The 23,832-nt window shown below is 36.2% G+C and overlaps 1 protein-coding gene across 2 annotated transcripts in view; it reads right to left on the bottom strand.

The window, feature by feature from the left end:
• The window catches only part of LOC5569282 (dendritic arbor reduction protein 1), a 375,741-nt gene that overhangs the window by 332,322 nt on the left and 19,587 nt on the right, over positions 1 to 23,832 (bottom strand). For both annotated transcript variants that reach the window (XM_021854296.1, XM_021854297.1), the window contains exon 3: positions 19,741 to 20,109. In XM_021854296.1, the coding sequence (XP_021709988.1) occupies positions 19,741 to 20,109 (369 nt within the window). The remainder of the gene's footprint in view (positions 1 to 19,740; positions 20,110 to 23,832) is intronic.

The raw sequence follows: 23,832 nt of genomic DNA, 5'->3' as shown, positions 1-23,832 counted from the left end.
TTAGAAGGGGTTATTACTACCCTAGTATACTATATTTAGTGTCTTTCGTATAGGTAACAAAACTCAAAAATCGCGCACCAAATAATATTCCCACATAAACCAAAAGCTCTTTATATGATACCTTCAAGTAGATATGTTGTCACGCTTAGAGGGGTTCCAATAAATTGGTCAGATGAAGTTAAGTATCTAGGGCTCATGCTAGATAAGAATTAAACTTTCAAAAATCACATTGAGGGCATTCAAGCCAAATGTAATAAATATGTAAAATGTCTGTATCCACTTATTTACAGAAAATCAAAACATTGTCTTAAAAACAAGTAGATGATTCAAAATAAAATTTTGCAAATGATCCTGGAGCTCCCTCCCTGGTATAATACTAATGAGTTACATAGTATATCCAATGTTGAAACATTAGAACAAATGTCAAATAATTTATTTTAGACAAAAACCATTACAATCTTCTACTATAACGATGATTGCGTTATATATTTAGGTCAAGTTAGGTTGAGTAAATTGAAAGCGTTTTTTCTCTTATAAGCAGGTGAAATCAACTCACCTGTAAAAAAACTAAACTGCTACGGCAAATGAAATGTAATATGTTGTATAAAAAAAGGAAACAAATGCCTAATTAAGTTTTACCAAATTAGGATGATAGTGTTGGCTAACACAAAACAACTGTGCAAATTATGGGACAAGCAACAATAATATTAGAAGCACAAAAAACAATGTCATGCATTTAAAAAACAATGGAAATATTTTTAAAACAACTCCTCACAGACTGAATAGTGTATGTTGTACATTCTTTAATTACGTACATATTGCACTTCTCAAGAAAACCAATTCCTCAAAACTCGCAATTCCCGCAAGTAAAGGGACGAAACGATAACACTAAAAAGGCAAATAAATTAAAACACACTTAAGCAATCAGCAGAGAATGATTATCCTAATTAATACACTTGTTAAAGAGAATTAATTTATAAGTGTCATCGCTCCGGCTGACACATGTTTTATGTGGCGCTTTTTGTACGATTGCAGCAAAGTGCGAACAACGAATAAAAAAAAACTTCTTCTGATAAGCTCAAAACCATTCAAGATACTGAAGGCGCCTCAACCCCGTCGGCGGCGCTAAAATTTGGCGAACCTGTGCAAGTTATGTTTGCACCATTCTGCGGTGAGATTCCAACCGAATGCCGACCAACCGTCTTATCAGCGTAGTGCACTTTTATTCGAATTTTTAAGGTATCGTTTCAATTTACACTCCTTACATTCACGGGGGGAGACGTACTTTTACAGAATTGGTGAATTTGTGCAGTGGAAATATGAAACGTAGCGGAGTTTGGGGCAAGTAGGCAACTCCAGCTTGACACAACAACAAATAATTTTTTTTTTCCTTTTGGCGGCATTCACAAATTACGTAACGCTCTAGGGGGAGGGGGGAGTAGGCTTAAGCGTTACGACTCATACAAAAATTTGAAATTTTCCATACAAAAATCGTTACGAGGGGGGGAGAGGTGGTCAAAAATTTCCAATTTTAGCGTTACGTAATGCATGGACGCTGCCTTTGAGTGTAACTCTTTTTCGAAGAAATTCTTAATAGTAGGGAGACTTACGGCTTCGGCACCATTCGACTATTATCGGCAACCAAATTTCAAACGCCAAATACACAGTATTTTTCTGTCAAAACACACCAATGAAAATATTCAGATGATTCTTTGCTCTGCCTGCTTCCCGCTGACGAGATTTGCGAGATGGAACAAACAATTTTGCCAGAGATGTCATCAATTCAAATGAACACGCCTGAAAATGCGACTGATTTGGAGCTGCCGAACAGATTCACCTGCAGCGCTTATGGGAAAGTTGCCGAAGAGATTGAGGCTGCCGACAATAGTCACACTGACAAGAGATGTTCACAGCGTTGTAAAAACGTTTCCAGAAAAATTTTAACAAGTCTGTCGGTGTGAATCAATAGAGGATAGAGCAACGCATGAATGTAAACACACAAACACGTAATTTGGCTGCTAATGTCCGAGAAAATTACAAAAGAAGCGCGACATCGGCTTAGACTGCCGAGAATACGTAAGTTCCCCTACTTAATCTTTTGTGTGAGTCATAATTTGATAGAAATTGCATGGTTTAATATCGATTTCTATGAACAAGCTTCTGGGCTAAATAAATACGTTGTTTATTATATTACAAACTTCTTTTAGCACCTTAAACAGATGTATGTGGTAAATTAAGCTAACTAACCAGCATACAAGCTGTTAAAGTTGTGTGCGGGTTGACAAAAATTGATAAATAATGCATCTTCATCAGCCATTTTATAAAAATCCAGACGATTTCAAATCAAGTAAAACAATATTTTGGTACTTGAGATAGAAACTTGTTTCGCTGTGTAAGCTTTGGGCGAACTTAGAAAACAAATGTATTAAGTTGGTGTAATTTCCCCAAATTCCCCTACAAGCAGATATCGACGACGGCGACGGGCAACACGCCAAAGTCAAAAGCGATTATTTCTGTATTAATAATGAAGGGAAAAATAGTCTGCTCCAGAGTGTCGCTGTGCCATGGAAATCGAAGCACCGGATGGCGACGAGTGGGTGGAAAGGGAACGCGCGACGTTATTTGTATTTAAAATTTATTAACATTTATTTGTCACTTTTCTTGTCGTCGCGCGAGTCAATGTTGTTGTCGTGTTGTCGCCAATAATTTAAAATCACGGCCTTAGGAGAGCGCGAAATCGAAAATACGTGGGGTGCTCTTCGGGGCAGCTGCAGAGCAGAACCAGCACCGGAGCTTCACCAGGAGTACTTACCGAGCAGGCAACGGCCAATTGAGAGTAGATTTTCTTACTTTTTCCAGCGTTCTCGGATATGGAGCACAGTTGTCCGGGCGTGACGTTTTATTTGAATAAAGCTTAAGATGTATCAGATGAACGCAATCTTATCTCTCAGACATTACTCAGAAATGAAGGATGCTGTAGACAAATTTTCCGAACATCAAATCGAAGCCCTCGCCCAGGCTCTTTGATTCAAGAGAGGAAACAAAGAGTGTCACCTATCGTGGTCAGTTGTTCTAAATTTGGGGGATTTAGGTGGTAGTTTTTGAACTTTATTAGAGGAATCCAAAGTGTGCTTCCAAATAGCAACGAAAGGAGACTGTCGCGTTTTGTCGGAATCACTTAAAGTTCGCGAATTCCTTCTCAAACAAGAGAAGAGAAGCACGCTTTGTTTACTTAGGACGACAAAAATGAACGTTTGTTCAAAGTCGTCTTGAAAGGTCTCTCAGGTGACCTGAAGTCACCTGAAGAGATCAAAAATGGAATATGTCATTTATTCGGATTTTCCACAGTCCGAATAATCATTACGAAAAAGAGAATCCAATCTGGCATTCGTCATAAAGGGATTTCAGAAGAATATTAACAAAAGTGACCTAAATAATATTAAAGCTTTAGAAAAAGCAAGATTTATGTTTGATGTCCCCGTAACATGGAATCATTTTCAGAAACCTGAAAAAAATCCAGAACTCCACTCACTGCCGTCGGTGCCCAAAAGGGAGACATGGTACCAAACATATCCAAATGGATGCCAGATGCATGATTTTCGGAGGTTCTTCTCACGCTGGAGATATCTGTCCTGTGATGGTAAGATACCAAAAAGTTTGTTGCGCAAATTGTGGGGGCAATCATAAGTCTAACTTTTGGAATTGCTTTTCGCGCAATGATTGAGGCTCATTACCAGGCAAACGAACGGCAACGTTTTTCAAATCATTTCTAATCGAATGGAAATATCCAAGGTAATACCTATACCAATGTTGCCGTGAGTAATTTCAATTAATCTTTTTCAAAATTTCTGCCTACGGGTAACCGTTCGAATTGTTCCAGTGGGTAATGGAAATATGCGTAGTCGCCACAGGCTATTTGAATTCCGTCTCTTAATAAATTAAAACTCCCAAAAGAAAATTAACAAAAAGTATACTTACTTCTAGTAACATGTCTCCCCTTGGTTTTGATTTTTTTTTTATTAAATATTTGTATCGAATTTTGTTTGAGACTAACACTATGGCTGAAGCAGTCTAAGTTGGTGTAATTAAATTGTTATTGGATTACGTTTCACTGATGGAATATATTTTTTTTTGAGTATTTTGAATTGGAATGCTAATTTATTTATTGATTTATTTATTATCTTTACCAACAGACGATTTATGTCCCAATGGTTATTAAACTGTCTTAAATTTAAGAAAATCCATGGTGCGTGCTACAAAAATAATATCGGCAATCGTCAAATCTTCTTGAAAAAATACAGAAAAGTTACAACGGATTGTAACACGGGAGAAATTAAAATCGAAATGAAAAGCAACTTTTAAGAAGACTCGTAGCACTCCATTCATGATGCTATGCTGGCCATATCTTGTGCGTAAAAATGGTAATCTCCGCAGTGATTTCCCAAGAAACATTAAATAGTTGTCATTTGTTCAACTCTATTTCAGCAAAAAATGTTTGTTAGGTTGTTACGTAGCGCTCCGGAACAAACGTTTAGATCAATCGATCTCAAAATAGTCCAACAGTCGGTCCGTTCATAGCTCTGGCGTTCTTACAGCCCACATGGATAGTTTTCATGTGAATAAACCGGAACCTGCTTTCGTAACTCGGTTACCAGAATGGGTTTTGCCATGGAAGTCGACTAAGAGCAAAATATACGGAACGCCGCTGAACGAATGGATTTGGTGCTACGGATTTCAAACGGCAGAGCAATACTCTAGTGTCGAACGATCGAGTGAACATTACAGCGAGGCAATCCAAATTGGCGAAGTCCTTGGCGATACGAAAAATAACTCCCAACATTTAGGAGGCCTTTTCAACTGTATAAGCCACATGTTGCTTGAAAGTTAGCTGGGGGGTCAACATGGTCTAAACGTTGAATTTCAATGCGTCGAATTTTACTCAAAAAGTTGCAAAAACTTATCAATGTTCCGAAATACGCTATATTTCATCTACCAAATGTCAAAGTTTGCCTGATGTATATTTTGATATATTTGAGATATCTGAATTCAAAATCATCCAACCCGAAAAAATGCACTCCTAAAGCGCTAGAGGTTTTGTCTGGCTAAATTCTGCTCCTGGCCCAGTGTGCATAGGGTGAACTACGAATGTAGATAACTGTAACAGCAATTTGGAATGTTTCTTAATACTCCGGGGTAGAACTTGATTGCCATAAATGGTCAACAAGTTGACACATTGGAGATTTCACTTCTCATTTTTTACGAGACGAATTTTAGCTTGGTATAGGTTAATTTTTTATATTCCTGATTTCAGTCGGAAGAAATGTTGTCGTTTATCAAATACATAAATTCCGAAAAACAAACTCGTGATAGGGTTTAAGTGAAATTCCTGTTTCTGAGGAACTCACTAGGCAAAATTTATTAAAGATTTTTAAGTAGTGCAAAACAAATTATTTGAAGCATTTTTTTTTATTTGTGGAATGAATTGAGAAAATATTTTTCGTTCTAAACAACATTGTGGCGGCTTCTTAAAAAATATAATTGTTGAATTTCAGAAAATCCTGAAATAAAATCTTGGCAGTATCCTAATTTTAAAAACAAGCAAAAAATAGAAGCTCATGCTGGAAATGTGGCAGAATTTCTTTAAGTTTAATTATTCCAGATTCTATGACAAAAGGTCGAAGGCAAAAGATCGAAAGGACAAAAAGTCGAAAGACAAAAGGATGAAATTTTTTATGAGAAAAAAAACTTCCAATGCGGGCTTCTTGGCCGTGCGGTTAGTGTCGTCAGGCAGTAATCGCATCGTGTCATGGGGTGCGGGTTCGATTCCCGCGTCAGCCATAGAAACTTTTCGTAAAGAATGTTTCTCGGCTGTGCCATTGGAACATGCTTGTCCGTTGTCTAGTGTTAAGTAACAGTTTGAGCAGCTAAATGGCTGAAGACGATGTCCATGTCTTTAAAAAAAAACCACCAAGCATATCATTTTCGACCTTTTGTCCTTTCAATATTTAGACTTTCGACCTTTTGTCCTTTAAATTCATACTGTTTCAATAATTATTGAAACTTAGCTGATAATATTTCATTCGAATTTTCCTTTCTTTTAATGGCAGTTTTTCAATTTGTTTCGCAATATTTCACAAACATACATTATTCGACCAAACGTTCTTATGCCATATGGCCATTATGTCAAACAATTATTCTTTCATAATACTTAGCCTGACACAAGGACTGCTTTTCTTCTAAATACTTTTAAAAAAGATTCACCATCTTGCTTCTTTATTAGTTATCTGACAATCAATATCAGTTTTCAAGATAAATATTTCTTCTATGTCTTCACTAGAAACAATTTCATCAAAAATGACCTAAAACTAACAGCCGAACACATCAAATAAAGTGAGCATTTTATAATGAACACCCTAAATGCTTATTATCAGTACTTAAATAAAAAAAAATGCCTATTCAATGAAAAATATTTATCAAATCATTAAAAATGTTGGATCAAAGCATAGCAATTTGTTATATTTGCATTTACAATAAAAATTTAAAGGAATAGCATATAATAACCAGAAAAAAATCTGGTAAAAGTTTCAGTAGGTCTCTTAATTTTAATTGGTATGACAGCCTTCTAATAAACATATTCCAACATATTTTTCAAAGCTGACCTTACAATAAAAACTGTCAAAGATGACCAATCCAAATATCTCTTCTGCCGTTTTTTTTCAAATCATCCAAAGAACGATCATTAATTTGAAGCGATTTTCTCTAACTTACTGAATTCAGTCTATAACGCTGATGGTTGAAAAATTGGAAAAACACAAAATATCGGAAAAAGATTTCGGGGAAACAGTACATTTGGTGAAAGAGTGCATTCGGGGAAATGGTTTTCGGGAGAAAAATCATTCGGGGAAACGTTGGACAATCTCCAACTAGAGATTTTTTTGAGTGTTTTTTTTTTATTCCTGTGGCGGGAGTTATTCCGGGGGTTCACTGGGTCAAGTAGGGTGAAAAAAGGCTATTTTTTGGGACATGCCAAGTTACCTTTATTTATTTGCAATGACAATCATTTAAATTTGTAGAAATCATTAAGATCAGATATTCAAAATTAAAAAATAAAGAGTTTTGCACCTTTTAAAATAAACCGGATGTGGCCATTCGGACGAAATGCCCTGAAGAACCGGTTATAGATTTGTTGGATACTAAACCATTCCAATTCTCGAAAAGTAGAAATCAAACATAATTGTGCACTAAAATGCGTTCCCATAAGCTTGGCACAGGTGGTCAGATACAAATTGGCCACTTCATCGTAAGTTTGAGGCGTTCCTGAACCCGAAATCGGACATTTAAAGAATTAATTAAATGCAAAACTCATAGTTATCCAATTCAATCGTTTCTCACAAGGTTTACACTGATGCAATTTTCTTAAAATTTCGTCACGTAGTGGCCACTTTATAACCGATTTTAAAAATTATCTGTGACTTGATATTTGCCAACCTCCAGGGGCACAAACGCACAGTACTGTTCTCACCCGACCTGACCCAGTGATCCACCGGAATTACTCCGGCCACAGGAATATTTCCGCGTTCTTCTGTCCACTTCAAGAAACTAGAAATGTGTGCCAGTATACTGACAAAAAATCATATGAACCCATTAACGTGTAATAATATGGTCCCTAACTTATGAATTATTAATTTTGGTAGTATCAGCGTTATTAGCTGAAATATTTCATAAATCATATTTTTCCGTTTTGACCCAATCTCACCCCCTAGACCCATTGTCACCCCCATCGACGGTACTCTTCTAAGAATATAAGATTACGATTCTAATGACATTTTGTTTTAAAATTTTGGTCGATCCATTGCTGTGGAAATTAGCTATGTTTTTTCAGTGTGTTTTTTGGAAAATGCCACAACTTTAAGTAGAAATTTAATATAAAAAATTCAAAAAAATGTTTCTGAAAAAAAAAACGTACGATTAAGGAATAACTCTTTGCCTTTCGAATGAGGCTAAGAGACTTTTAATTAGACGTGTAGTCACAAAGATATGGACTGAACACTTTTGTATGTTTTTTAGAGGGTGAACCCAAACCTATGCACGGATTCGTACATCGAACATAATCTTTATGATTAAAATAAAAAAAACTTTAGTTTTCCAACATACATTGTTAGAATAATCCTATGTTATCTGTCAAATCGTACAATTAAGGTTAATTATCAGAACTCCTAGTCTGAAAGGCCTTCTGTAAGAGTTGGTGTTCCCAAAGGCAGCATTTTGGGACCAATATTATACAATATTTTCACATCTGGCTTACCTGAGTTAACTCACTGATGTCAAAAAGCTTTGTTTGCGGTTGGCACAGGTATCACCACCAAAAGAAGATGCCTGCATGCCGTGTGTAGAAGATTTGGAAAAAGATTGGATATTTTCAAACTTGCAGAAATGGAAGACTTCTCTTAATGATCCAAAACTCAAGTTATAATATTCCAATACAAACCATTAGCTATTCATTTGGAACTTTTACGTAGACGTAGACCTTTACGTTCTTCAGACCTTCAACCATACTTTATAGCCGGCCATGTTGTATGCTGTACCAATATGAACTAGCTGTTGTAATAAGTAGAATAATGCTCCAAATAAAATTTACAATAAAATGTATATAGTATTGGTATACTATTAAAGGAGGGTTACATAGAGTATCCAATGTTAAAATATGTATTGTAGAATAAATTTATTAATAATTTTACAGCGGAATCGTTGCAGTTTTCTATTGCTATGATATATCATAGCATCAAACCATTTAATAATTATTATTATTTGGTAAATTTATAACATTTTGTACGGAAAATGAAAAGTGATATGTTGTTAACAACATGTCAATGATAGATAAATTTAGTTTAATTTAGACAGTTCTGTCGAACATAGTTTCCGTCCTGAGCCACTGTGCCTCACCACCGTGACATGATATGCTCCGTTTGTCTGGTCGCTGGTGCGGCCGCCAGCTTGCGCATAGGTTCTTTTCGACCACAAGCCGTCTGGCTTCTGGCTGATTTTCGTCCCCCGGATTTTTTGGTATTTATTTTATGCTCAATCAAATACCACCACATAACCGATGCTCCCCGAATGGGGCTGCGTGAGCACCTCGCCAATGGATCCCTACGAAGCGCAGGCAGTCGTCTTCAAATCCCTTCACCGGCACCGGCGGTTTTTATTTTCACCCAATTTAAATGGCGGCAGAGTATTTTTTCGGGATTTTCAATTTTCTGCATCATGCATCGGACCGAACTGTCAGCGTGCCGAGGTGTCCGGGGTGTGGACATGTCTCTCCGGTCGTGTGTTACATTCGTTTATATTTTATAGCCATTTAAACTGCCTCTGTTTTACGGCTAATTGACAAACAAGTGTGAACGAGATGTCCTGCAAGATGTCATAGAGCGCCAAAATTAAGCGGTTTTTTATGTTTTTCCACGATCTTCTTCGAAGGCTTTTTTGTGGGTTTCCGTCATTCTACTGACCGAACACTTGTTATTTCAACCTTTCAGTGTGGCGGGACAGGTACGTGTTACACAAAATAACGAAAATAATAGCCAGTGTGCATCGTACCTTCGTGCTGTGCGTACACGAATTCTCTCTGCTCTTGAAAGTTTTTTAAAAACTACCTAAAGCAATAAAACAGTACTTTTCACTGCTAAATAAAAAAAAAACGGTGCTTTTCAGTGCTACTAAAACAGTACTTTTTAGTACTATTTTTTTCAACTATTGATCCCTTTACGTTCTTTGTTTGGACCCGCACGCTATGTCTGAACCAGACGATTATAAAAATCGAATGTACATCGGATTTTTTCTTGCTAGAGTTTAGTATTTGGGTTATATTTTCATAATCGGAAAGTTTTAAAATATTCCTCCATCGGTGAAATTTTGATTTTTTTTTCCACTTTTTAACCATTTTTCATACTAAATCCCTTGAAAATCACGTTTTCGACGCATTTCCGCCCATACAAAATGTATGGAAAAAATTCACCGATAGAATATTTTAAAACCTTCCGATTATGATAACATAGACCAAAAACTGATCCCTTGCGAGAAAAAATCCGATGTACATTCGATTTTTATAATCGTCTGGTTCAGACATAGCGTGACCCGTGTCTTCGATTTTTCGTTGGAACCGTTGGCGAAAGCTAGCGGTGGTAATCCTTCGTGGACACCGTCTTGGAAAAAAATCTCTTAGGAGGTCTCGTCTTCTTTCGTTTATTCACTTAACATGGTTGCAAATACAAACAAAAGGAAGGGTGAATCACTGAATTCACAACTTCCTTCCCAAAAAAATAGGATTTAAAACTGTCCCCAAACGTGGCAAGAATAGAAGAAAGGACATTTCTCCGGAATGCGAACTTTCTTCCAAGGGTGAAATGAATTTTATAATTGCATCGAAATCAGCAATCGGTACGATGCTCTAGACAAATTTTCCGAACACCAAATCGAAGCATGAGTGCCGCCGGAAGCAAAGAGTGCCGCCTATCGTGGTCAGTTGTTCCGAATTTGGGGGATTTAGGCAGGAGATCTTGAACTCCATTAGGGGAACCAAGGTCTCCTTCCAAATCAAAAAGAAAGAAGACTGTCGCGTTTTGCCGGAAACTCTTAAAGATAGCGAACTTCTTTTCAAACATCTTATAGAGAAGAAGCACCATTTTTGCACTTATTTTACATATATACGACTAAACTGAACGTTTGTTAAAAGTGGTCTTGAAAGGTCTCTCAAGTGACTATATGTCACCTGAAGAGATTAAAAATGAAATAAATGATTTACTTGGATTTTCCCGGTCCAAGTAATCATTATGAACAAGAGAACCCAATCTGGCATTGTTCGGAAAGGTCTGTCTCAAGAATATTATTTAGTTCACTTCAACAAAAACGAACTAAATAATATCAAAGCTTTAGAAAAAGCAAAACTTTTGTTTGATGTCCGTGTGACATGGGAATATTTACAGAAACCTGGAGGAAATTTCCAGAACCCCACTCAGTGCCGTCGGTGCCAAAAGTGGGGTCATGGAAGAAAAAAATGCCGCATGTATGCTAAATGCATGATTCGCGGGGGTTCTTCTCACTCCAAGGACGTCTGTCCTGTGAAGGAAGATACCGATGAGTTCATATGCGCAAATTGCGGGGCCAATCATAAGTCAAACTTTTGGGCTTGCCCTTCGCGTAGGCGAGTCGTCGAGGTTCGTGCCGTGGTGGGTATAATTCTTAATCAAACGGTCGTTTGATTAAGAATTATACCCATCAGGAAGATTATAATCATGCTCAATAACAAACTAATTTTAATCCGTCGGGTAGCCGTTCAAATCTTTCAATTTCAAATGTATCTACCCAAAGAAAATTCTTTGCCGATATCGTAGCAGGTAATTTGAACTCCTCCCATTTTCATACTACGAGTACCCGTTCTAATTGTTTCAAATTAAATAAAAAAAAACCCTGCGTCACAGGAAACTTCTACTCCGCCTCTTCGTCTACGAAAATTCTAACGGAAAATCATCAGATAATGTTTAATTTTCTTCTTTAATTTTCTAACTGAACAATTGAATCTAATGATTGATGCAACGTTCAAAGCCACCACTATGACTAAAGTAGTCCAAGTTGGTGTAAAATTTACTAATCAAATTGTTATTGGATTGCGTTTTCCTAATGGATCCGATTGATAATTTAAATATTATAAATTGGAATCCTCGTTCTTTGATTGGTAAAGAGGACGAGCTGTTTAATTTTCTTACAGCTAATATCGTGCATATAGCAGTTATTACTGAAAACTTTTTGAAACCTGGATCCAAACTCAAAAGAGATCCCAATTTTTTCGTTTATCGTAATGATCGACAAGCCCCATTGTGGGGAGTTGCAATCATCATTCATAGGCGTATAAAACTTCAACTGTTTTCGACATTTGAAACTAAAGTTTTTGAATCTTTAAGTGTTTCTGTTGAAACACAGCTTGGTTAACACACTTTCATAGCTGCCTATTTGCCTTTTCAATTTTCTGGAAGCAAGTCAAATTGCTCCAAACTGATTGGCGAAAATTGACTCGCAATAAGTCAAAATTTTTTGTCATTGGTGACTTTAATGCCAAACATTGGTCATGAAATAATACACAAAGTAATTCCAACGGCAGAATTTTATTTAATGAGTGCTCTTCATGATATTTCTCAATTCATTACCCTGATAGCCCAACATGTTTTTCTTCTTCTAGAAACCCATTTACGATTGACTTGGTCTGAACCGACTCTAGTCATCTTTGTAGCCAATTGATTACTCATGCTGATTTTGATTCTGATCATGTCCCTGTTTCGTTTCAAATATCCCATGAAGCGATTCTCAATCCTATCAGTTTCACTTTCAATTATTTCCGAGCCGACTTTTTTTCAATTTCCCAGGCTCTAAGCCCTTTTGGAAATTATATAAAATTTTAAATAAAAAACCTCAAAAGCCAAAACCGGCATTGCAAGAGGAAAACAAATTATTACTAACTTATTGCGAAAAGCTCAAAATAACTGAAATTTTTTACATCCTCATCAAGAAACTTCCAGAAAGTAGCTTATCATTCTTAGTTGATATATTTAACAAATGTTTTCAATTAGCATATTTCCTGATACATGTAAAAATGCTAAGTTTGTTCCAATTTTAAAACCAGACGAAAATCCTGCAGAAGCTTCTAGCTATCGTCCAATCAGTTTGCTTTCCTCCATCAGTAAACTTTTTGAAAAGGTCATTTTGAACAGAATGATGGTACACATCAACGAAAATTCAATTTTTGCCAATAAATAGTTCGCATTCCGCCATGGAAATTCGACCGCTCATCAACTTTTACGTGTAACAAATTTGATCCGTTCCAACAAATCTGAAGACTATTCTACTGGTCTTGCTCTTCTAGACATAGAAAAAGCATTTGACAGTGTTTGGCATGAAGGTTTGATCGTAAAATTAAAAAAACTTTAATATTCCAACATACATTGTAAGAATAATTAAAAGTTATCTGTCAAATCGTACACTTCAGGTTAATTATCAGAACTCCAGATCTGAAAGACTTCCTGTAAGAGCTGGTATTCCCCAAGGCAGCATTTTGGAACCAATATCATATATATAAAATCCCAGAGTTGTCTGTCTGTCAGTAACGCTTTGAAATATTTCACCGAGCGCTACAACAGTAATTTTAGATCACTACAACAGTAAATTTATTGTAAGCACATTACAATTTCTAATTGTAGAGCACTACAAGTTATTTGACAGAATATTCTAGCGTTTTATGGAACACATTTCTTCCTCATCCGTAAAATGTTCTAGAATTTCTCATAGTTGTTGTTTTCATTTTTGGGAACTTCTTTTTAAAAAAAAGTTAAACAAAATCGAGCTCTTCTGGATTAATATACCGTCGGACGGGGCTACTTTTGATTCCAGGGGCTACTTTGGACACTCACTTTTGTATTTATTAGCAGCGTAAATATCAAACTGAGCAATTTTGTGTCTTCGACACTTTTATTAACCAATATATGCGCTACCACTAGGCATGATTTTTTCTTGGAACAACATCAACAATAACAGGATAAACAAGAAACCATTTCAAAAAAGCCCGAATAAATATTCACAAGGTATAATACATTGGCTATACAAACATTGTTTGAACTTTACCCATGTCTTGGAAACTTATTGGGAGCATCACTAAACTATCGTATCGTCATGTTTCATGAAAATCTTGGGATTTGTCTTGTCTTGTTTCTGGCGTTACGTCCCAACTGGGACAAAGCCTGCTTCTCAGCTTAGTGTTCTTATGAGCACTTCCACAGTTATTAACTGAGAGCTTTCTTTGCCGATTGACCATTTTTGCATGTGTATATCGTGTGGCAGGTACGAAGATACTCTATGCCCTGGGAATCGAGAAAATTTCCTTTACGAAAAGATCCTCGACCAGCGGGATTCGAACCCACGACCCTCAACATGGTCATGCTGAATAGCTGCGCGTTTACCGCTACGGCTATCTGGGCCCCTTGGGATTTGTTTAGCTTAAAATTGTTGTTTTATTAAAATAATTGATCAAAGGTCTTATTTTTGCGACTTTTATTTTATTATAATGTTTCGGTTTGTGTATTTTACAACATAAAAAAAATAAATGTTTGTTAAAGTGAATAGACATACAGTGACTCAATCTCATTTTCGTACGGGGCACTGTTTCCATATCAAGTTGGTATAAATCTATTAAATGGTGCATGGACTTCGATATACTTTATCAATAATGAAGGTTATAGGTGTCATCTATTGTTTGGCAATGACAAACTGTATTCATTTGCTTATATCTTTGGAATAATGGAAAAGTATTGAGATTGTGTCTATAATTGACCCAATTCCATATTCGTACACCTAACATAAAAGAAATATACAGCATTCAAAACTAATTTTTAATGGATTAGATGATTACTTAAGCTCTTCGTTGTGTTGTTCAGATGCAGTAGAATACATTTGAAAAATTTATAAGCGAACATATTTGAAACTTAAGTAAATTTAAGAAAAATACCAGTTTTCCCATGTTTTTTGCTAAAATATTCGGTAAGTCGAACAATAAATTGCATTTTTTTCAACATCACTTCATTAAGAATGATAACTGCGAATATTGCACAAATTTCAAAAAATTATAATCAGTTTTAGAGTAGCTAGGAGTGGATATCGACAACTTATACTTTTGAATCTTAGGTAGTATACCATTTATAACAACTCCAAAACCAAAAATTTCAGTCAATTTCTTTATATTTGGCTCCTAAATGTATATACATAATCCATAGTTAATGCTCCTATCAAAACATTGCGTAAATATCATTTTTAATTTACATTTTAATACCAAACATGATTATAGAGATTTAAATAATAAATATTATTGCCATAACCGCAACACAAACGTTTTTTAAAATGATGAAAACAACAGGATATATTCTATTAAATAGTATATCAATGCTCTCTGCTCATTCAAGTTATTTTGTATTTTTTTTATAAAATCAATAAATTGCAAAATAGGGTGCTATTTTGAATATAATTTGAATATTATTTCAAAGATAATTGAATATTACGATGACATCAATTATGTACAGGTATGTACAGCGAGGTTTAGGGTACTTTATTGTAAAACGAAGTTCGTAGTTCAAATTATTTTTACAGACAAATTCAAAATTAACATTTACCTGTTGTTTAGAATGAAAATTTGGTTTACATTGATTAAAAATATCATGTTAGAAGAGTTTTGAACTTATGGCACAACAATTTTCTGAACTCAAAAGGGATAAAAACTGTTTATGATTTCTGTAAACTATATATATTTCAACTAAATTTCTATCAGAGCTTACGAGTATAATCTATAGATTGGATCCAATGACAAAAATAAACGTTATTGTTCGAATTATAGGATTTAATAGCAAAAATCATTGGAAAACTGGCATTTCTCATAACTTTACCTAAATTTCATATATGTCCACTAATAAATTGTTCAAATGTATTTCACTACATCTGAACATCATAATAAAGCATTTCAGTAATCAAAAAGAGCTTCTAAATTTAGTTTTGAACGTTATGCGTATGAATTTTGGTAGGTGTACGAATATGGAATTGGGTGAATTTTAGACATCAATTCAATACTTTTCTATTAATCCAAAGATGAATGTAAATGGAAATATTTTGTGATTGGCAAACAATAGATGACAACTGTTACCTTCCATGTGGATAAAGTATTTGTAGCTCAATGCTTCATTTAATAGTTTTTTATCAACTTGATGTGGAAACAGTATCCTGTACGAATATGAAATTGAGCCACTGTAAAACACATATATTTCAATACGTACCAATGCGAAATTCACAACATAATCTCTAAAAAACTATTTTTCGTCATATTTTACATAAATTGGTAGTACAGAACAGTTGCATCCTTCAATTGCCTACATTGAACTACTCTTAAGCCAGCTCTAAACTACTAAGAAGCTAAAAGCATATTACAAAAGCAAACTTACTTCTTTACGATCTTGCTAAACTTTACTTCATAGATTGCGTTTTTAATGAAAATTACTTACTGGTATTAAATTAGTTACCGGTATTAATGTGATCCTTCAACATATCGTTCATATAACAGTAAGAATAGAAAAAAAAGAGTTTTTGTACATAACTCATTTATCATCGCAATACCTAGTAGTTACGTCGTTCGTTTATGTCAACTTGAAAATCGAGCACTCGTAACTGATAGTTCCATTTAAGAGGAAGTTTAAAATTTAAGTTTCATACTGCAAACTGAGAATAGTGAATGGCATTTTTCGTTGAAATTTGTTATATATGTGTAATTTATTCTAGCTTTGCAATTTTCTACATTAAGTTTATCAATGAAAAACGTTCCATAACATCACAGTGGACGACAATCTATTGAATCAGTTTGAAAGTTATAAAGAATAATCATTTCTTTAGCAAATTGTGAAAATGTCCAAAGTAGCCCCATTTTTGTCTTGAAGGACACACTTTTTTCGCTATTCAAGCATTTTTGTTATTTCTTGATGGATTTGCCTCATATTTTGCACATTTGTTACGTACATATACAACTTAAATATAGGCAAAAATTATCAACATCTATCCATAATTCTAAGAGTTACAAATCCTCAAAGTTAAAGAATGTGGAAATAATGTCAAAAGAAGCCCCGTTTGACGGTATCTATGTTTTATTTTCACTGATGTTGCAAAATCAATTATGTGCAGATATATGCTAATATTTACAAAATTTTCATGTTACATTGAAAAGCTTCATATTGCAAAGCGAAAAAAATCAACAAAAGAGCAGTTTTTCAGAATGTGTTGATATTACACACACGGTGTGTTGGTTGAAATGTTGCATGAATCGTTCTCATTTTTTTTGTGACTTCGATTAAACGTGTTGTTCGGTGATCAAATCGTAATTAAACCACTTTCAAGCAAATTGTAGTTCGGTCGAACTTGGATTGGGTTGGGGTTTCAACAGTTCCACCTATAAACAAGAGTTTGACATGTGGAAATGCAATATACACATGAATCAGATTATTATCCGCCAAGTCGAGTTTTTATTTTATTCACAGTGAAACTAAAAACATACTAAAAACAAAATTTCATGGTTACTATGACGGTCCCCCTAACAGCTTTCCCAAGAATTCCTGTTCTATGATCCAAAATTTCCATGCGTCATTAAAACTGTGATTTTGAAAGACAACTATAAATTATAGAACACTGCAACAGCTATTCAGTAGAATATTTGAGAATGTTCTCTCTAATTCATAGAATGTTCTGGAATTTTCGAAATGTTTCACAGCTGAAGAAACACTACAACAGCATTAGAGCTGTATTATTCCAAATTAGAACATTACAGCAGCATTAAGGCCACATGCTCAATAGAGTATGGTCAGAGCATAAATGAGGGCGATTTGGCGGTCATTACCCATTAGTATCATGCGTGTCAATGTCGGGTCATGTTAATAAAATAATAACCATTATCCTCTACTTCTAACGTTACAGCTACACTGGGACATAGTGTGTTGCTCAGTTTATTATTTTATGAGCACTTATTACTTTTATTTATTAGTCCATATTGTCATTTTGCAGTTACTCATAAACATTATCAAATTTTAGAGAGTATGCATAGCTCTCCGCTTGCAAATTTTGTTAGAGCGTGGGTAAGCTAGTTGTACAATATTTTCACATCTGACTTACCTGAGTTACCTCAGGGATGTCAAAAATCCTTGTTTGCGGATGACACAAGCCTCTTCGCCAAAGGACGTGTGACATCTGTAGTAGATTGCAAAAAAGTTTGGATATATTTTATTCATACTTGCAAAAATGGAAGATTACTCCTAATGCTTCCAAAACTCAACTAATAATATTCCCAGAGAAACCAAAAGCTCTTTAAACCTTCAAGTAGACATGTTGTCACGATGAGAGAGGTTCCAATAAATTGGTCAGATGAAGTTAAGTATCTAGGGCTCATGCTAGATAAGAATTTAACTTTTAAAAATCACATTGAGGGCATTCAAGCCAAATGTAACAAATATGTAAAATGTCTCTATCCCCTTATTAATAGAAAATCAAAACTTTGTCTTAAGAACAAGCTTTTGATATTCAAACAAATATTCGGGCCAGCCATGTTGTATCCTGTACCGCTGTAACACCAGGAAGAAAGCTCTGCAGAGGATTCGAAATAAAATTTTGAAGTTAGTTCTGAAGCATCCTCCCTGGTATAGTACCAAAGAGTTACATTGAATATCCAATGTTGAAACATTGGAACAAATGTCAAATAAAATAATTAATAATTTTAGATAGAAATCGTTGCAAACTTCTATTGCCACGATTAATGCGTTACATATTTAGGTTAAGTTAGGTTGAGTAAATTGAAAGCGTTTTTTTTTTTCTATTCAGTCAGCTCTACGTATGGAAGACGAAAGCATCTAGAAAACTGGCTGACATTTTGCAACTATAGAACTTTTGCTTCGTACATTATAATTCTAATTAGAATAGAAAAGTGTATACTAAAAATATACTGAACCAACCGAGAGTCGACCTTTTTGCAAAGGACGTTACCACAAGGCTAACGAAGCTCCTATAAGCTTGAAATCCACCCAAAATCAAATCAATTAGTTTGGAACATGGTTTGGAATCAATCGAAAATTTACATTAGGGTTGTGGCATTAGTAATCCTATACGCATTACTTTTGGTATTCGATTCAAGTAATTCAATTATGTTCCGTTGCCCATATCCGGATAAAGTGGACGATGCGACGCTGTAGAAAACGACCACTGACAGTGGTTGTAGAGAGACGCTCGCTCGTCGTCGAGTTCAATTAAACGATAACGCTAATGGACTTAATGATAAAAGTGTCTAGTTATATTAATAAATTTAACACAGCCCAGACTGAGAGCAACTGACCACGGCGATGCTGACGACGTGTCGTCGAAACGGTCCCTATGTCGCTCAAGATGTCTGTCGTAACGTAGGATAGGAATTGGTTCGGGTTTGAACTGGAGCACCACCAGACGCAGACAGAATTGCAACGGCGTGAAACCTGGCTCGGGTGATATGATGCAGTCGCGCGCACTATCAGTTGCGTAGGGATGGGTAGGGCAAAGTGGTCTAAAATGTCCGCATGTTTCAGTTTACATTTTAATGAAACAAATTATATTTACAGTAGTCACCGGATAGAAAATCACTTAATCTTCTTCTTTTTCTTCTTCTTGGCATTACTTTCTCATTGGGACAGAGCCAGATTCTCAGCTTTTGTTTAATGAGCACTTCCACAGTTATTAACCGAGAGCTTTCTTTGTCAAAGTTGCCATTTTCGCATTCGTATCTCGTGTGGCAGCTACGATTATACTCTATGCCCAGAGAAGTCAAGGGAATTTCCATTACGAAAAGATCCTGGACCGACCGGAAAACGAACCCAGACACCTTCAGTATGGCTTTGCTTTGTAGTCGCGGACTCTAACCACTCGTTTAAGGTAGGCCCCTAAGAAGGAAGGAATGCCTAAAGAAGGCCTCTATATGTTACATCTCTTAATCTTTGGTTGGTATTTTGAATTATCTTTCCCTACTATTGCTGCAGCATGGCTGCCACCACATATTCCACCAATTGTGAACCAGAATTCCCTTTATGACGATTGTCTGTCTGTTGTCTACGTCTAGGCAAACGGGTGGAGGGTAAGCATAGCAATCTCGGGAGGACGTACCTTGAAGCTGATTCGCTGCAGTTGCCGCTGAGTACTCGGAAGCCTTCTGCAGATTCACTTTGGGTCGGTTTTTGGACGATCCGTTGAAGAGGGAAGTGGATGACGAATGGGTGGTGGAAGTGGAACTGCCACCGATGATGGCCGAAATGGATGTGGATGGGGTGGTGGTAGTGGAACAGGAAGTGGAACCGGACGAGGAAGAGGAGGAGGAGAGGCCGGCGTGATTGTTGCCGCTAATGGTGGAAGGCGGGGTGCCGGCTGGGGCAGCCGATGTTGACGGATTGGATGAATTTTCCAGCAAAAGCTGCTGGACCTGCAGGATGTCGACGTACTCGTCGAGACTGGCACTGGCGATGGAGCGGTTGTTTACTGGAAATATGAAATTAAGATTGGTATTAAATACAAGATAAAAATAAACTCATGATGGATTGATTTAAATTTGGAATTGATATTTCACTGATTTTTTGAAAAATTCAATCTAATGTTTAAAGATATAGTAGTTTACGCAACAAGTTGCAGAATGATGATTTTTACAGCACGACTCGTGAATTAATCCTACGATGCTTGCCGAGTAGGATAATTACGACGAGTGCTGTAAAAATCGAGTTCTGCAATTTTAGCCATATTGGGTGATTCAACATTGTACAAAGATTTAATGAATGGGAGCTTGGGATTAGTTTTCCAATCTCAATGTGCACAAATCAAGAGCTCAAATTTTAAAAGTCAATAACGGCTCCGGTCATATTCGATTCCCAGCTCCTCCACAAAAAAAAACCCGTCCAGCCACCAGAAGACGCCGCACGGAGGGCCGTGCTTTGGGGAGCACATCCATCCTCCGTCAGTATCAGATGGTGACTGAGACTAACTGACCCTCTTCGATGGCGGCTAGCCTCAAACTACTCAGGAACACGGCAAAATGAACCTCCCCAAGAGCTATGGACTATGGATTATATGGAAATTGATTGGACCAACAGCAGAGCACTCTCCTACCTGCTCAGTGTGTGAGTAAAAGAGTAGAAGAGAGTGATGTAAATAAAGAATAGTTAAAAATAGAATCTGTATCGAGAAAGAAGAACTATGATTCCGGCACAGTGGCGGCCATGACCACAGAGTGCCTTTCAAATAAAACATAAGGAATAAAAAAAAACGGCACCGGTCACGACATAACGGTCATCGGGGAAGGGAAGGAATGTTAGTTAGACAACCGTTGTTACTAGAAACCGAGATCAACTCTGCATCTCCATGGCTGTCATAGAACAAATATTGGGTTAGTGGGATAAGGTATAGACCTGAGTCATCAATGCAGGCTTTGGAAAATTTAACGATCATTGACACACGAGCCATCATTTCAGCCCAGATATTCGCCTGCATTCATACAACACGCATGACATGTATCGTTCGTGGAAGATAACGAACCATGAACGAAAACAAGACAGACACACACCACCCACTGTTTGGCGCCGATCACTGTGTGTCAACACTTGTAACATTCGCTGACACACACTCATTCTGATCAAGAAACAGAGGCGAATATTTTTTTATTTTCTGTGCTATATTTGCAACCAAAGGAGTGTTCAATGGCCCAATAGATTATAATTAGGTTGTTAAAGGCAGTAATCAGTGAATATGAAAGTTATTACCAATTTTATGCAAAACATAAATCACCCGAACGACTCGATACTGTTGCAGTCTGTGAGAGTTGCTGCTCTCGAAAGCTCTCACGCTAAGTCTGTTCAACGCAGCGCAGGTGTTAAAACTACACAGTATGAGGCAACCAATGCAGGACTATCGGGCTGAGTGAAAATTCTGTTTAAGTCGCACTCATGCTATGTGTAACCGATGTGTTAGCCATTGGCTGTGCGATGGAAATGGAACTGTCAGTCATCTCCCGCGTGGCAGCAAACAGTTGGCCGTTGGTAAGATGGGGAGTTTTCAGGGATTTTTCCCAGCGAAAAGCCGGAAGATGGTCGCAAATGAGAAAGTTTTTTCCCCATTTGCTTCCGCTTCGGCTATTCTAAAGAAAAAATCTCTGAAAAACTTTAAAATCGGAATGTTTTTTTTAATGTTTTCAGAAGCAAAACAAACATGGAAGCGAATTCCGCATTCCAAGTGTTCCTCCTCTGTGCGCATTTTAGTCATTCGGTTTGTTTACCCCACCGTTTGCACAAAACTGTGTACAGCCCCCTTTGCACAGAATCTGTGCTGCATGAAGAGAGGCCGATTTTGTATACTCGGCATTCATTTTTGAGCGTGGCAAGTTTAGCGTGCTCGTGCCACGTACCAAACGAGAGAGGGCTCTCCGATTGCGATGTGCCACGAACTGTTATGGTTCGCGAACTGTGACACTCTCCGAATATGGTTCGATCGGCTTATTCTGATCAAAATCCAAACACTGTATCAATGTTTGGTGATGTGATCCATGATATAATCAGGCCTAACAGCATTCGCGATATAATTCGATAATCGCATTGTACGCCGAACAAGTGTTCATCGCCCGCTCCCGCAGGGGCAAGCGAAAATGTCGAACGATCAAACACTACTCAGATTTTTTTTTTTGGATGCAAAGTATTATTGAAATGTTTTTGTTCCACTGACAATTAGCTTCGATTTTGAACTTTAATTATGATTTATCGTCTTTGCGGCTAACCAGCTGAGTGGATGTTTTAACAGCTATTAAAAATCTATACATTGCATATACTTTGGAATTGGATAATATTAACAAATTGAAGTGAAGTTTGCGAAAATTTGCACGTATTCTCGATGAGAATTGAACTCATGATTCCCAATTAAATAGACAGGACGCGTTACCACAACACAGAACATGAACACAGAAGTTTACCAAAATTCGCAGAAGTTAACCTTTTTCGTAAAATGTCCCTTTAATTTGTCCATTTTATCCAATTGAAAAGTACAAGTTTGCCTCTAGCACTAGACTTTGAAGTGAAAAATCGATATTTTTGAATATCATGTCTCAGTGATGAAAGCTATTATTGACAGTAGAAAGTTATTGAGATTAATTCAACTCCTTCCAACAGATACAAAACTTTCACGAGAATTTAAGGTTTAAGGCGGAAACGTTCATCTTACCTTTTTTTTATTTCAAGTAAAAACATAAAACGTTAAATCCAAGTGAACTGACGAGCCTTGTATTAGCGTTAGAGCGCTGCCAAATTCTCACGTTTACATGGTCACATAAATAACACGGCACTGCTAAAACTAATGCATTGGTAAAAAACGCGTAGAAATTTTCAAAAATGGAACTTGTGAAATAAAATTTTGGGTTTAGTTCAAGTTTCCAGTAGGCAACTTCCGGCGAGTAATTTCTTCGAAGATATGGCATTCTTCCATTACTAACTAGAAAAAAAAAATCTTTCTTTGAAGAAAATTCGCGCCGGGATTAGCCTACAGGAGTGCGTGATTCACAAAAATTATATATTTATATATTATAGTTATATATTTTTATTTTCGATCTAAATATCATGTTTAGTTATCTAAAGTCGTTCTAAACACGTTCCGGGCAATTATTTATTTTTATTCGTAAATCTATGACTTTTGGTTTTTGAATTTTTATAATTTTAATGTTTGAACATGAACAATTTTGAACATTTGAACATGATTTTTGGCAATAATAAAAAAATGAAATTTTTACAATACTTTTAAAAATTATAAAATATATATTTTTCTGGAATTATTTTTATTTTCCGTGTAATTAACGGAAAAACAGATTTAAAATTATTTTAAGGCTAAGTAGCCCGTCATTCGTTTTGGCAACAATGATGACTTTTGAGCTTGCATTTCAAAGTGATAAAACTTAGTCTTGATAGGATTATACTGACTTGAAAATGTATCACTGTACGCGCTAACATGCATAAAGTAAGCTGATACTTTTTCAGCTATGTCAGTTCCAAACAAACTGATTTTCTTTGATTCGAAATCGTGGGACAAATTAGCACAAACGACACATACAAATTTCAATGACGGCCCACTTCGCCTTAATATCACTAAGCTCTCTTCGATTTCCGAGCTACGAAAGAATACACAAAATTCCAAAGCGTACCCCGTCTAAAGGCGGGGTTGGGTATTATAGAGTTA

The sequence above is a fragment of the Aedes aegypti genome, chromosome 3 (assembly GCF_002204515.2).
Source record: "Aedes aegypti strain LVP_AGWG chromosome 3, AaegL5.0 Primary Assembly, whole genome shotgun sequence".
Classification (NCBI taxonomy): domain Eukaryota; kingdom Metazoa; phylum Arthropoda; class Insecta; order Diptera; family Culicidae; genus Aedes; species Aedes aegypti.
This window is presented reverse-complemented; position numbering and strand designations above follow the sequence as displayed.